General features: G+C 51.7%; 1 protein-coding gene across 6 annotated transcripts; it reads right to left on the bottom strand.

Moving 5' to 3' along the window:
* Positions 1-58: 58 nt before the first annotated feature.
* Positions 59-5603, bottom strand: PLA2G3 (phospholipase A2 group III). 6 transcript variants are annotated; one of them, XM_074321007.1, is made up of 7 exons: positions 4971-5603; positions 3925-3994; positions 3498-3605; positions 2866-3173; positions 2034-2163; positions 1809-1925; positions 59-1181 (listed from the first exon to the last, which is right to left on the bottom strand). In XM_074321007.1, the coding sequence occupies exons 1-7, from the start codon at positions 5470-5472 to the stop codon at positions 968-970; spliced, it is 1449 nt and encodes a 482-aa protein (XP_074177108.1). In that variant the 5' UTR covers positions 5473-5603; the 3' UTR covers positions 59-967. The 6 variants fall into 6 exon arrangements, with proteins under 6 accessions (XP_074177108.1, XP_019609845.2, XP_019609844.2 ...); XM_019754286.2 differs by having other exon boundaries at positions 3471-3605; positions 4971-5602; XM_019754285.2 differs by having other exon boundaries at positions 1809-1898; positions 3471-3605; positions 3862-3994; positions 4971-5601.
* Positions 5604-13642: the final 8039 nt, after the last annotated feature.

The following is a 13642-nucleotide window of genomic DNA, read 5'->3' as shown; positions in this document are numbered from 1 at the left end:
AGAAAAGGGGACTAAAGGACGGTACAACAGACCTGACAATTACCAGGCACCAGCTATATACATTATATATCTCCTTTAATTTGCACACACTGAATTGTGGTGCTGAGTTCAGTGTGGTTCTTAGCCCCATTTCACAGGTAAGCAAACTAAGGCCCCCAGAGTAGTGTGAGCCTCTCAAAATCAGACACCTGAGTTGTTTGGCTATGTGTTGGAGGGAGGGAATACTTACTAGGTCCGAAGCATTGTGCATGCATTGGTTCACTTAATCCTCAACAACCCCATGAGGTAGGTGCTATTTACACTCCCCTTTTTTAAGGAGGAAACAAAGGGTCAGAGTTGGGGAGTAATGTCTCTTGCTCAAGCGTACAGGGAAGATGTGCATTTAGGTTTAGGGCAGAAAGTAGCCCAGGGCTGGGCCAGGAAGGTCATAGCAGCTGTTAAGAGAAGGTATCTCCTGGGGAGGAAAAGAGTTGGGAAGTCCCTCTCTATTGTCCCCCGGCCTGGATTCAGACATAGGCACTTTTGTGGCAGCCCTCATTCCCTACCTGCTGCCCCAGGTCTCTGCAGGCAGGTGCTCAGGCTCTCTTGGGGAGGACCTTGAGACATGTATTCACTTTGCAACATGGATTTACATGCACCTCCTGATACCTCTGGGGGCTGCTGCAATCAATTACCCCTTCCCCGTTCCCATCTGAAGTGAAGTTCCCTGGTAAGGTCCAAGCCCAGGGCATGAGAGTGAGCCTCCTAAACACCACATCTAAGCACAGAGGGGCACGTCACCAGCCCAAGATCACCCAGCACAGCAGGAAACGTCTAGCATTGGACCTTGGTCCTCCTTGCCCCAATCCAGCCTCCTGGCTATTCACAAAAGCTTCAGTCTAACACAAGGAAAAGAGACGGAGACCCCAGGGCCTAGCAAAGCCAGGGGCAAAGTCCCGTCTGGTATCCAGAAAAGCTGGAACTGAGGTCACTGGTTCCAGGATTTCTGCTGCTCTTTGGGTCCTTGGGCTGCCTGGGTCAGCTGCAGGCACCAGTCGTAGAATGACGTGGGGGTCCTTGGGTGCTCTGAAAGCCATGCCTTCTCCTCATCTGTGCCTGTACCCCAGAGCTGGAGTCTCCTCTGCTGAAGTCGCTGCAAGTGCTTAGCTGGCACCTTGATAGCCCTAGGGCCCCTGGGACAGCTGTGGGGAGAGAAGTGGGGCAGGTGGTCATGGCTGCCAAGGATCCCACCCTACTCTGCAGACAGGGGGATGGAGGCCCAGAAAGGAGCAGGGCTGGGGCCAGGGAAGGGTGGTTACACCTAGGAGGAGACAGAATAAAAATGGGCTGACACCCAGAGGCCCAGATTCTGCCACTGGCTGGCTGCCTACAGAAATGGGGCAGTCTGGGCCTGTTTCCTCGCCTGTGAAATAGGAAAAGTAACAAGGGGCTGGCTTTGACAATCAAAATTGAAATGTGATTGTGAGGTAAGCAAGCATTTTACTACATGCCCACAGGCCTTGAGCTGTGTGTGTCACACATGCCATTTCCTTGGCTTTTACAACCAGTTTACATGTAAGGAAATAGAGGCATAGAGAGATGACTCAACTTGCGAGGTCACATAGGACGTAAATGACAGAGTCAAGATGCAACTCACATGGGCCAACTAAACCCAGGGCACCAGGGGGTAGGGAGATGACAATGAAGCTCAGAGGTCCCTGATCCCTGCCCCCATCCGCTCAGCCCAGGCCCACAAAGGAGGGGGTGTGGTATAGATAGCCCACCCCTTGGGAAAATCCTCCAATCCTTCTGGCTCTGCCATCACTTACCCTTGGGGCTCAGCACAGTCCAGTGAAGGGGCCAGCTTGAAGCAGTTCGTACCCAGCAGCTCCCAAAGCATGTTGGCGCCCATAGGTGGGCTGTGGAGTTTCAAGAAGTGTGCCAGTCTGAGGGCAGAGGCAGGCTTAGGCTGGGACAGGGCCTCGCCAACCAGGTGCCCCTTTTTAGTGCCTGGTAGCAAGCAGCCCACCCCCAAGGCTCCAAGCAGGTCTCACCGACGCGTGCAGTTGCAGTGGAAGAGGGGCTGTCGGGCACTATTGAGCAGCTGGAATTTGGTCTCCTGGGACTCAATCTTGTGCTCACACTGGTCTAGGTGGTGGAAGCTGTGGCAGGCCTGGTGGGCTCCTGGGGGCGGGTGTAGTGGTGAGGGGAGCCCAGTCCCCCAGGGAGGCCCCACTGATGCCCACTGCCCTCCAGAAGAAACAGTAGCACGTGTGCTCCGTCACACACACATAGAAACTCCTTCCATCTCATCATGCCTTTGTTCCTTCAGAGTGCCACACACGACACACACACACACACACACACACACACACACACAGAAACACACAGCAGTGCTACAGTAGTGGAGGTCCAGAGTGCTGAGGGTGGTCAGGAAAGGCTTCCTGGAGACAGAGGCTGCTAAGCTGGACCTGGGAGAGAGGAAGAAGAGGGGAGAGTGCTCCAAACAGAAGGAACAGCATGTGCAAAGGCCCAGAGGTGGGAGAGAGCAAGTTGCTTTTGAGGAACCAATGAAGTTTATGAAACTGGAGTTTCAACTGGGGAGTAGAGTTTGTGGGACCAGTGCCTGAGGACCCCTGGGTGTTGGGACATCATCAGCTGAGGTAAGAGGAGCTATGGTGGGGGTTCTGAGGGGAGTGACATGGTCAAGTTTGGGGTTTACAAAAACCCCTCTGGCTGCAGCATAATCTGATGGGAGAGGTTGGAAGACCCTGGGAGGAGTTTGGAGTTGGAAAGGAAACAACACAGGACCCCCACCCACCATATGCAGAGAGACAGAGAAATCTCCTCACATCAGGAACCCCCAAAGTTAGGTTCTTAACTCACCTTGAGGTTTTAGGTCACCCCATGGCCCCTGGAGGCCTGTAACAGTGACCTCCAGCTGGGCTGTGGGGGCCATATCAGGCCTGGAGGAGGTCACGGGGGCCTGGAGGGCTGTGACTTTGGATTTTCTGGGGTGCTGGGACCCTTTCATCTGTGGTGGCCACTTCTGGGGGTGCTGTTTCTGTGTCAGCTTGCTGGAAGCTGGGCTCCAGGGGCTGGATGTCAGCGGGGTGGCCCCGAAGCTCCAGGAGGCATTGTAGAAGGTCTTAGGCTGGAGGCGGGCGAGGGGTATGAAGCCGTATGTTCTACACCTGGGAGGTGGCAATTGGTGGCAACTGGTAACCCCAAATCCCCCCACCCAGAAGCCTTCCTCCCCTGGGTTCATCTCCATGGCGACCAAGGCTATGTCAGTCCTATCCTTCATCCCGCTGGGCTGTGGGGCACCTGGGAAGGTTCTGCATCCTGGGTGCCCCACAGGAGAGAAGAGGACAGGAAAGGTGGGGTTTCATTCCCTGGAGGACAGACATACAGATAAGTCTCCCTCTCTGAGCTTGGAGCCTGGGCTCCCCCTCTGACAGGGAAAGGGCCCCAAGAGGGCAGCTACATACCCGCCCCACCAGTACCACGACACACACGCCTCTTGTTCCTCCAGCACAAAGCAGGGGATCTCCAGCACGTTGAAGAAGGCCACACCCACAAGGTCGGAGATGGAGTCCCGCTGGTTCTGCAGGCATTGCTGGAACCTGCCCCAGACCCAGGACTCAGGTCCTTGGACCACAGAGGGCCATCTGGCTCCTCCCCAAGCCCACCCAATCACTACAGCCAGGTGGTTTGGGGTCTAAATGTCCCTTCTCCTCTCAGGCTTCAGCTTTCCCACCTGCCCAGTGGGTTCCAAGCTGGCTGATTCTTTAGGATTCTTTGGAAGCTCAGTCTCTGCACCAAGAAACTGGGTAGCTCTGCCCCACCCCTGCACCTGCAACCCCGCTGCCTACTGCCAACCTGGCATCACAGTCACAGTGGGAAATGGTGTGGAATCGGTAGTTTCGCATGCCATAGTCGTACTGGAAAGATGCGATGTTCTGTGGGCAGAGGTCATGTTCCCGGCAGCAGAGATCAGCGCCCTGGAAGATCCCTGCAGGGAGTGGAGGGGTCACCAGCTCAGCAGGGTCCTGAGCACCACACACCAGCTATGCCCACCTGAGGTTGGGAGCGGAGACCTGGTACTCACCCCAGTCCTCACACAAATGCCCTGGGTGGCCTTAGGCCAGTCACACTCCCTCTGTGGGACTCTCACAGTTTTAAAGCTTAGAGAGAGCACCCAGGCACAGACTCTGTTGGCAACTTCAAGTGCCGGGCAGCCTGCCCAGGGGTCCTTGACCATGGAAATGTCTTCCTGGGAGGAGCTCTGGAGGCAGACTCAAGCTCTCACGCAAATACAACTCTGAGGTCATAAATATGTATGGAATGGAATGGCAAACAGGCAGGGTGCGACCTTTCTCTCTGACATGATGAGGCTTTGTCAACCTGCTCCAACTCAGGTGCCAAGTCCTCCCCCAGCCCTCCGCGCATATGCACAGACTGCTGTGCTGAGAGTGCAAAAAAGCCATCCGTGCTTTTCACCATCTGAGCAACAGAGCCTTTTACTGAGCATTTTCCAAGTGCCTGGCATTTCCCACACCCAAGCTCACAGCAGCAAGGGAGGTGTCATTTTCATTGTCCTGGTAAACAGGTTCAGAGAGCTTGGATATGATAAACTGGGTGTTTGAACCCAGACCTTTGGGTCTTGGCATCCACTCCGTGAGCACTCTGTACCCATAAAGCCAGCTCTTGGGTAATAGCTTTTTGCCTCAGCCAACCCCAGATCCACCCCAGCCTGCCCCCTCCCTCGGATGATTAATGAGGACTACCAGGCGTGAGCAGGCTCTTTCCCATGTATGACCTTATTTAAGCGTCCCATGATGAGACTTATGGTAACCCACATTTTACAGATAAGGACATCAAGGTTCAGAGTGGCTAAGTCCCCCTCCCACGGACATACAGCCTAGGAAAGTGGAGGCCAGGGCGAAAACCAGCACTCCCCCCACCCAGCCCCCACCTGAATGGCTCACCTAGTTCCGAGGAGTTCCCAGCAGAGTCCCCAAATCCACACCACAGCGTGCCAGGCAGGGTCCAGCCTCTCTTCCCCCGCTTGTGCCCCATGCCAAGGGCTCCACTCTGCCCTGCTGCTCGCTTCTCCCTTGCCCCTGCTGGACTCTCATCAGGCCCTCGGCAGGCCTCCCACTGACTCTGAAGGGTGACCAGGGCTCTCTGCAGCTCAGGTCCAGGGGTATGGATGAAGGAGTCCCGGGAGATCTCACCAGCACAGAGGGCACTGAAGGCTGCGATGAGCTCTGGTTCACTCCGCTGGCTACATGCCTGCAGCCTCCCGTGCCCATCCCAGTGGGCATGGAACAGGGCCAGTCCCTGGGCATTGTTGCCCAGGAAGCTCAGGGACTCCAAGGGGCTGCCAGGGACAGGCCTGGCCAAGTGGCAGGAGGTGCTGTCCCAGTGAAGGGCAGGAAAGCCCCCCAGAGTCACCCCCAGGAAGCTCAGCACCCCCAGAACCCTCATTCTGCCCTGGCCCAGCCCCGTCAGCCACCTTGGGGACACCTACCCCACGAGGCAGCAGCTCAGAAGGTGAGCGGAAACGGTGCCCAGCAGACCCAGTGCAGCTGGACCAATGAATGGAGTTTTGGGAGGAGTAGGAAAGAGACTGGAGTATGAGGCGATCTCTGGCTTGTAACTCAATCCACCGGCTGGGCAGGCCGCTGATTGGCTGAGGATGCACTTGCCAGAGCCCTCGCCCCCACTCACCCTGCCTTTCTCATCATGACATCCAGTCATCTGCGGCCAGCCTCGCCTGGATGGAGACTGTGAAAGCCAAAGCCCTGGGCCCTGGCGGTGGGGGCCAGGAGGGGTCTGTATTTCCCTGGAAAAGGAAGAGGGTTCAGAGGTTTAGAGAGGCTCCTAGAATTTGTCCTCATCCGTACACCCCAGTGGTGGCAGCCACATCCCCTTCCATGAAACTGGCAGGGGCCGTATGCCTCTGCCAGGATTGGGTGAGGGAGGTGAGGGCGGTGAGGGCAGGGCTGGGGCGCTGTGGCCACGGCCCCTGGGAGCCTCTGGGAGAGGGAGGGTTTCTGGGAAGGCGGGCAACTATCCCCTGGCCACCTATGGTGCTCCCCCCAAGTCCTGGTTCTTAGACAGGCTCTTGGTTTACTCAAGGGATAATACCTCAGACTCCCCACTCCCTGGGACTCCAAGCACAGGCCTAGCTCAGCAGTCACCCTCCTGGTCTGACAGACTGTGGGTGGAGGAAAAACAATCAGAGCAGGCCTCAAGAGCAACATGGAGCAGGGCTGATGCTATGGTTCCCAGAGGAGCAAACGGTGGCCTAGGAGGCTAGATCTGCAGCCACTTCCATCCCTGGACTATAGCCACCTGGGGGACATAGCAGGCGTCATGTCCTCTGAGAGACAGTCTATCCATCAGGAAGGGGCTATCCCCTGTACATGTTCCTAAGTCCCAAAGCCAATGATTGTATCATTCAGCATCCAGCTGATATGGGAGAGCTCCCTCACTATAAAAGTTTTAAGCCTCCCTCACTATTAAATTTTAAGTTTCTGGGCCCGCCCAGTGGCTCAGGCGGTTAGAGCTCCATGCTCCTAACTCTGAAGGCTGCCGGTTCAATTCCCACATGGGCCAGTGGGCTCTCATCCACAAGGTTGCCGGTTCAACTCCTCAAGTCCCCCAAAGGATGGTGGGCAGTGCCCCCTGCAACTAAGATTGAACACAGCACCTTGAGCTGAGCTGCCGCTGAGCTCCCGGATGGCTCAGTTGGTTGGAGCGCGTCCTCTCAACCACAAGGTTGCCAATTCGACTCCCGCAAGGGATGGTGGGCTGTGCCCCCTGCAACTAGAAAAAACAGCAACTGGACCTGGAGCTGAGCTGCGCCCTCCACAACTAAGACTGAAAGAACAACTTGAAGCTGAACGGCACCCTCCACAACTAAGATTGAAAGGACAACTTGACTTGGAAAAAAGGCCTGGAAGTACACACTGTTCCCCAATAAAGTCCTGTTAAAAAAAAAAAAAATTAAGTTCCCTCACTATAGAAATTTTAAGTCTCCTTTTCCCTAGTTTCTTAGCTCCTTAGCCCCTGGTTTTAATCACTCTTCTAATCAGTTTCTAAATCCTAAAGATTGCTCCTAGCCTAAATCACAGAATGTCTCTCACCCCAGCTTACTAACTACTTAAAAGCCTGTGAGCTATAATCATTGTAGCCCAACATTCCCCCAGGCCATTCCAGACCTAACTCTTGGATAAATAAACACCATCCCAGAGACCAAATGGGTTTTAACACCCCTCCAGGCCAGTCCATACCTAACCCCTGGGTAAAGTTAAGATAATTGGGCTTGGAGTCCTATTTTTGGAGCCAGCACTTTAATTTATTAACATGTGTCCCTCCTCATCAGGGGTCTTCAGCGAGGCTCCCAGTGCACCCTGACCAAAGAAAAAGATACCCCCTTTTTATTATTTAAGATTAGATAGGGCGAGAGTTTCGTAAAATCTCCATTAGGTAGGGACATCTCTACTCTCCCTTCTCAGCTTGAAGCAGATACAGAAGAAAGAGACCTCCCATCCCTCAACTCCCCACAGAGATTTATGGAGTCACGTCTTTCAGGGAAAACAAGGCAGGTAGTTAGAAACAGGTAATCGGGGCTCTGCATTCCTGCATGTCCAACACAATCTATGGGGAGCCTCACCTGGAGACTTCTCAAAGTTTTCGCTTACCTACCCTAAGCATTAACCACTGGTAGAGGCCACCACAACCTCCCTCTTACCCTAGCCTCATTATACCATCATTATAATATATATATATATATATATATATACATATACATATATATATGCACAGAAGTTCATTAATATTATAACAGACTGAACTCTGGGAAGAGACACGCACAGTCTAAGAGGATGAGATAATAGCACTCATCAATTACAGGTGTCAATCAAGTGGTCCCGCATCTGGAGGGGAACAGCCATCCCAGAGAAAAAAAGATAAAACCCCCAGGCTCCCAGGAGTCGCTGCCCACTTGAGCATTGAGCCTTGAGCACCTCTTTTGAACCTCGCTTTTGCTCGGGCCCCGCTCCAGACTCTTTGGAGTGTACTGTCTCTTCTAATAAACTTTTTCACCACTTTACCTCTGTTTCTCATTCAATTCTTTGCTTGAGATGGCAAGAACCTGGACACTGCCCTGAGGAGGGCCCATCCTCTGGTAACGTAGTGGCTAAGTTTCCCAGTTTTCCTCTCCGAGGCGTGGGTTCCAAACCCGGTATGGGAAGCTAGCCTAGACTCCGCCCAGACTCCTCTGGGTTCAACCCCTGGTGTGAGAGCCAAGCCCGGACATCTCGCCGAGAAGGGCCCCCTCTCCGGTAACACAACCATCTGGGGAAGCCTGGATGCTTTCCACCCATAGTACAGATAAAGAAACTAAGGCTCAGTGAGGGTATGGAAACCTCAGGTGATAGTCAGGACCCAGTTGGGGAGGGGTTAAAGCCCTTTGAGGGGCTTTGCTGGGAGGTCAGGACCAGATGGGACAGTGACACCAACATCCCCCCCAATCTCTATCCAAGTCTCTTCCAGGAGGATGAGCCCTAGTGAGGCCAAGCCAGGGGCAGAGCAAGAGAAGGGGAGTTTACCAGGTAGAGGAGGGAGAAGGGGGCTGCAGGATATACAGGCCATCTCTGTGGTTTCAGAACCAGCCGGGGCCTATGGCCCAAAAGGTCACAGCTGAGGACAATGAAGAGAAGGGAGGAAAGATGGGGGTAGTCCAGCCACCAAGCTCCTTCTCTCCAGAAGTTAGGTAAGAGGGTGTGGAGTACAGCAAGTGGTACTGGGGAGGGGAGGCAGACCTGGTATTCCCAAAGGCAGGGACATAACTAAACAAAGGTGGATCCCTCTGAGAAGAATTTCAATGTTTGGAAACCACCATTCTGGTGCCTTTTCCCAGTTGTAGGCATTGCCACTCTGCCTCCCTTTTCCATAGTATAGAGCCCTTCCCTGCCTATCACCCAGAGAGGCTGGGAGGTACCATGGCAGGAACCCAACGTTCAAGGTCAGACAGACCTAGCTTGGGTCCTGACACTGTGTGATTTCGGCTTAGAAGTCTTAACTTCTCTGAGCCTCTATTTCCTCATCTGTGTGATGGGCATAATCACAGTAGTCACTTCACGGGATGTTGGGGAAGACTCTCAGTACAGTAACCGTCATCCAAAACACTAGCATTAAAGCCTCAGGACATCCCCGGTCAGAAAGCAGTTTACCCAGGAGAGAGCAAGTCCCAAAGTTTTTGGGCCACAGCCTCCATGATAGCTAGTCCTGCAAGGCCACTGTTTGGCATTGTGATTTTGGGTTTGTCCCTGCTCCTCTCTGGGCCTCAGTTTCCTCCTCTGTTCAATGAGGGGTACAGTGGAGTTGACCTTTGAGGTCTCTTCCTGTCAGAGCCCCAAAGGGAGGCAGGCTGGGATCTGCCTACTTACCTTTTCCATAGTCAGCCAACTTACAGGACAGGCTCTGGAGCCCTGCCTTCCATCAGAGTGCCCCTCAGAAGCCTTAGGGCAGAGGATGACAGGAGCCCAATCAGCACGACAGGACAGGACAGGCTGGGTCCTGCAGACAGAAGTGGGGGAAAGGCTTTACTCTGGGTACCCCTGTCTGGGGTGGGACAGGGTTCACAGCGGAGGCCAGTAGAGAGTGAGGGGTAGGGGGTCTGTGGGAACAAGTGTTTCCGCCCTCCCTCCCTGTCTGATTGTTTATCCCTGTCGCCCTCCCTCAGTCCCCATCACTCTTCATCACCCTTTGGCTTCTTTCTCACCCCTCTCTGTCTGTTGGTCTCTTCCCCTCTCTGACTCTGATTTTCATAATTTCTTTCTACCTCCCCCATCCTGCCCTCTCTCCACCTTTCTCTCTCTGATTCTTGCTCACCATCTTATTTTCTCTCTACGTGTCTTTCCTATCTTTCTCTTCCACTCTTCATTCTTTACACCTTTTTTTTACCACCCCTCCCTCTGTTTCATTCTCTATCTCTCTATGCCTCTCCCTCCCTTTCACTTTTTCTGCCCTTCTAGCTCTATGAGTATCTCCCTATGCTTTCTCCCCGTTCTTTTTTTCCCCATGTCTCTCTTAATTGTTCTCTCTCCCTCCCTCATCTTCTCTCCCTCTCAGTTTTCTCTCTCTGTTTCTTTGTGTCTTTTGGTTTCTCTCTTTCGCTCAATCTCTCTCTCTCCCATTCCCTCTTTATCGCTCATGTTTTTCTCTGGGGTGTGTGTGTGTGTGTCTGTGTGTGTGTGTGTGTGTGTGTGTGTACACGCGCGCGCGCGCGCGCATGTGCGTGCTCCTGTTCTAATTCTTCTCTCTCCTTTGTCTGTATGCTCTCCCCCTCCGTACGCTGACCCCAGGCCCAGGACCTTTCCTGTTCACATTTTCCTGTTCACATTTTCACAGCCATGACCTCATGTGTTGCTCACAAGCCCTGCGCCTCCCTGGGGAGATAGGCAGGGCTCCTCATCCAGTTGTCCAGATGGATGGAATGAGGCCCTAGAAGAGAAGTGACTTGCCAGGGGTCACAGAGCAGATCAGGAGAGAACCCAGCTCAGACTTGCTCTTGTGTGTGTAGGGAGGGCCTCCCCAGCCCCCAGGGAAACTCTCAGCTCCCCCTCAGCCTCCCTACCCCAGGGCCTTCCTCCCCACTGCCTGGAGGGTGCCCTCCCTCTGCCCCTTGAAGCTGGCCCTCCCAGCCCTACTTGAAGGGCTCTCTGTGCTAGGAGAACAGTGCGGGTAGTGCCTAGCTCCAGAAAATTCTGCATTCATTCAAAACCAAATAGTTACTGAGTGTCTATTTTGTGCCAGGCACAGGGCAAGGCCATAGACAGAGAGAGGAGGGGATAGGGGACAAGCATGCTCAAGATGGGGGCTGGAGGGAGAACTCATCCCCTGGGAGTAAGGGCTCTAATAGCCCAGTGGAGCCAGGGCCTGGGTGTGAGCTGGGTCTTCTAGGAAGCCTCCACCAAGACTGAGTTAGAAGTGCAAGAAATTTGTTGGAGGAAATGCCTGTGAAAGATAAAGAGGGAGGGAACAGAAATGGGCAGGGAAAGCCTTCAGAATGTGTTGCAGGTCTGACATCTCTGGGGAGAGAGGAGAAGGGAAGGAGGGCTGGGTAAGAAGAGGCTCACAATGCAGTGCTGCTCTGAGAAAGTCTCAGCCAGTCAACAGGGAGAGCTAGTGCAAACACTGCCCATAGAAGAGCCCTAGTGGGCAGAAAAGATCAGGCCCTAGTGACCTGGCTGAGCCAAGTCATTAGTTGGTGACTGCCCAGGAAGACAGTGAGTGACACCTACTCCACTGCTGCTGCAGATGTTGATGGCTGCCACACCTGGGAACTTACCTACCCATTTGGCTGGGGCAGCACCCCCTGCAGACCAGCAGGGAAAACACAATGGGGTAGATGGGGTCTGACATCTAGGGAAAAAGCCCAGAAGGCAGTCTTTTTCCAGGAGATGCCAGGAATAAGGAGTAGGAATCTGTGGGTACACGACCATCACCACAAGATTTCCAGATAGGAGTTGAGCCTCTATCACACTGGCATAAACAAAGCCCAGACCCAAGTGTGAGGGAACAAACAAGGAAATCCAACTGTGTCTAAAACTAGACATTTTAGTAGATAGACACATTAGATTTAATTCAACAGCGTATTAAAACCAGGAATAGAAGAAAGAGACAGAGAGAGAGAGAGAGAACCCATTCTACCTAATAGAGAAATATTAGAAGCTCTGGTGGTTTAAAGATGGGTACAAATTCTTTGATGTGCCTTCTTTCAAATGGTGGTGGCTAGTCCTCCTCAGTGTGAGCTGCACTTAGACACTTGCTTCTAACAAATAAAATGTGGCGGAAGTGACATAACTTCTGAGACTAAGTCATAAAAAGCATTGTGGGGCGGCTGGATGGCTCAGTTGGTTAGAGCGCAAGCTCTTAACAACAAGGTTGCCGGTTCAATTCCCGCATGGGATGGTGGGCTGTGCCCCCTGCAAATAAGATTGAAAACGGGGACTGGACTTGGAGCTGAGCCGCGCCCTCCACAACTAGATTGAAGGACAACAACTTGGAGCTGATGGACCTTGGAGAGACACACTGTTCCCCAATATTCCCCAATTAAACAAAAAAGAGAAAGGAAGGAAGGAAGAAAGGAAGAAAGAGAGAAAGAGAGAGAGAAAGAGAGAAAGAGAGAAAAAGAAAGAAAAAGCATTGTTCTCTCTCTCTTAGATCATTCGCTCTGGGGAAGCCAGTTGACATGTCATGAGGACACTCAAGCAGCCCTATAAAGAGGCCCATGTGGTGAGGGATTGAGGCCTCCTGTCAACAGCCATATGAGTAAGCCAGACACTGGGAAACAGATCCTTAAGCCCCAATCAAGCCTTCAGATGACTACAGCACCACCTGACCTTTTTTTTTTTTTTTAAAGGTTTTATTGGGGAAAGGGAACAGGACTTTATTGGGGAACAGTGTGTACTTCCAGGACTTTTTCCAAGTCAAGTTGTTGTCCTTCAATCTTAGTTGTGGAGGGCGCAGCTCAGCTCCAAGTCCAATTGCCGTTGTTAGTTGCAGGGGGCACAGCCCACCATCCCCTGCGGGAGTCGAGAAATCCAACCAGCAACCTTGTGGTTGAGAGCCCATTGGCCCATGTGGGAATCGAACCGGTAGTCTCCGGCATTAGGAGCATGGAGCTCCAATTGTCTGATGCACCAGGCCGGCCCCCTGACCGTCTTTTGGTAACAATTTTATTGGGATATAATTCACATACCTTACCATTCATCCATTTATTTATTATTATTTTTTTTTAGTTTCAGGTGTACAAAACCATGTAATAGACATTTATACCCCTCACAAAGTGATAACCACCCCAATCTACTACCCCTCTGACATCAAAGATAGCTGTTACACAGAAACTCATAGACACAGACAATAGTTTAGTGGTTGCCAGAGGGTAAGGGGGGTTGGGGGAGGGGGGTGGGAGATGAGGGTAAGGGGGATCGAATATATGGTGATGGAAGGAGAACTGACTCTGGGTGATGAACACACAGTGGGATTTATAGATGATGTAATACAGAATTGTACACCTGAAATCTATGTAATTTTACTAACAATTGTCACCCCAATAAATTTAATAAAATAAAATAAATAAAAAAAAGATAGCTGTTACAATTCCATTGACTATATTCCCTATGTTGTACTCCACCTCCACCATATGGTATATATACACACTATATATATGGTATATATATGGTATATATATGGTACATGTATGGTATATATGTATATATATACATATAAGTGTGTATATATCTATACATATATGTATGTATACACACACATATATTTATACATATATATATATATTATATATACCAGGGGTGCAAAAAAATGTATACACATTTTAAGAGATGTTATACATTTTTTTGGCACCTTCTGTGTGTGTGTGTGTGTGTGTATGTATATATATATATATATATATATATATATTTATATGTATATATATATAATTGTAGTTGACATTCAATATTATTCAACTTCCGCTTCAGGGGTATAGCTCAGTGGTCAGGCATCTACAACCTTTCACCCATTTAATGTGTACAATTTAGTGGTTTTAAGTATGTTCATAGTTGTACAACCATCACCACTACCT

Source organism: Rhinolophus sinicus, linkage group LG16 (assembly GCF_036562045.2).
Source record: "Rhinolophus sinicus isolate RSC01 linkage group LG16, ASM3656204v1, whole genome shotgun sequence".
In the NCBI taxonomy this organism is placed as follows: Eukaryota; Metazoa; Chordata; class Mammalia; order Chiroptera; family Rhinolophidae; genus Rhinolophus; species Rhinolophus sinicus.
This window is presented reverse-complemented; position numbering and strand designations above follow the sequence as displayed.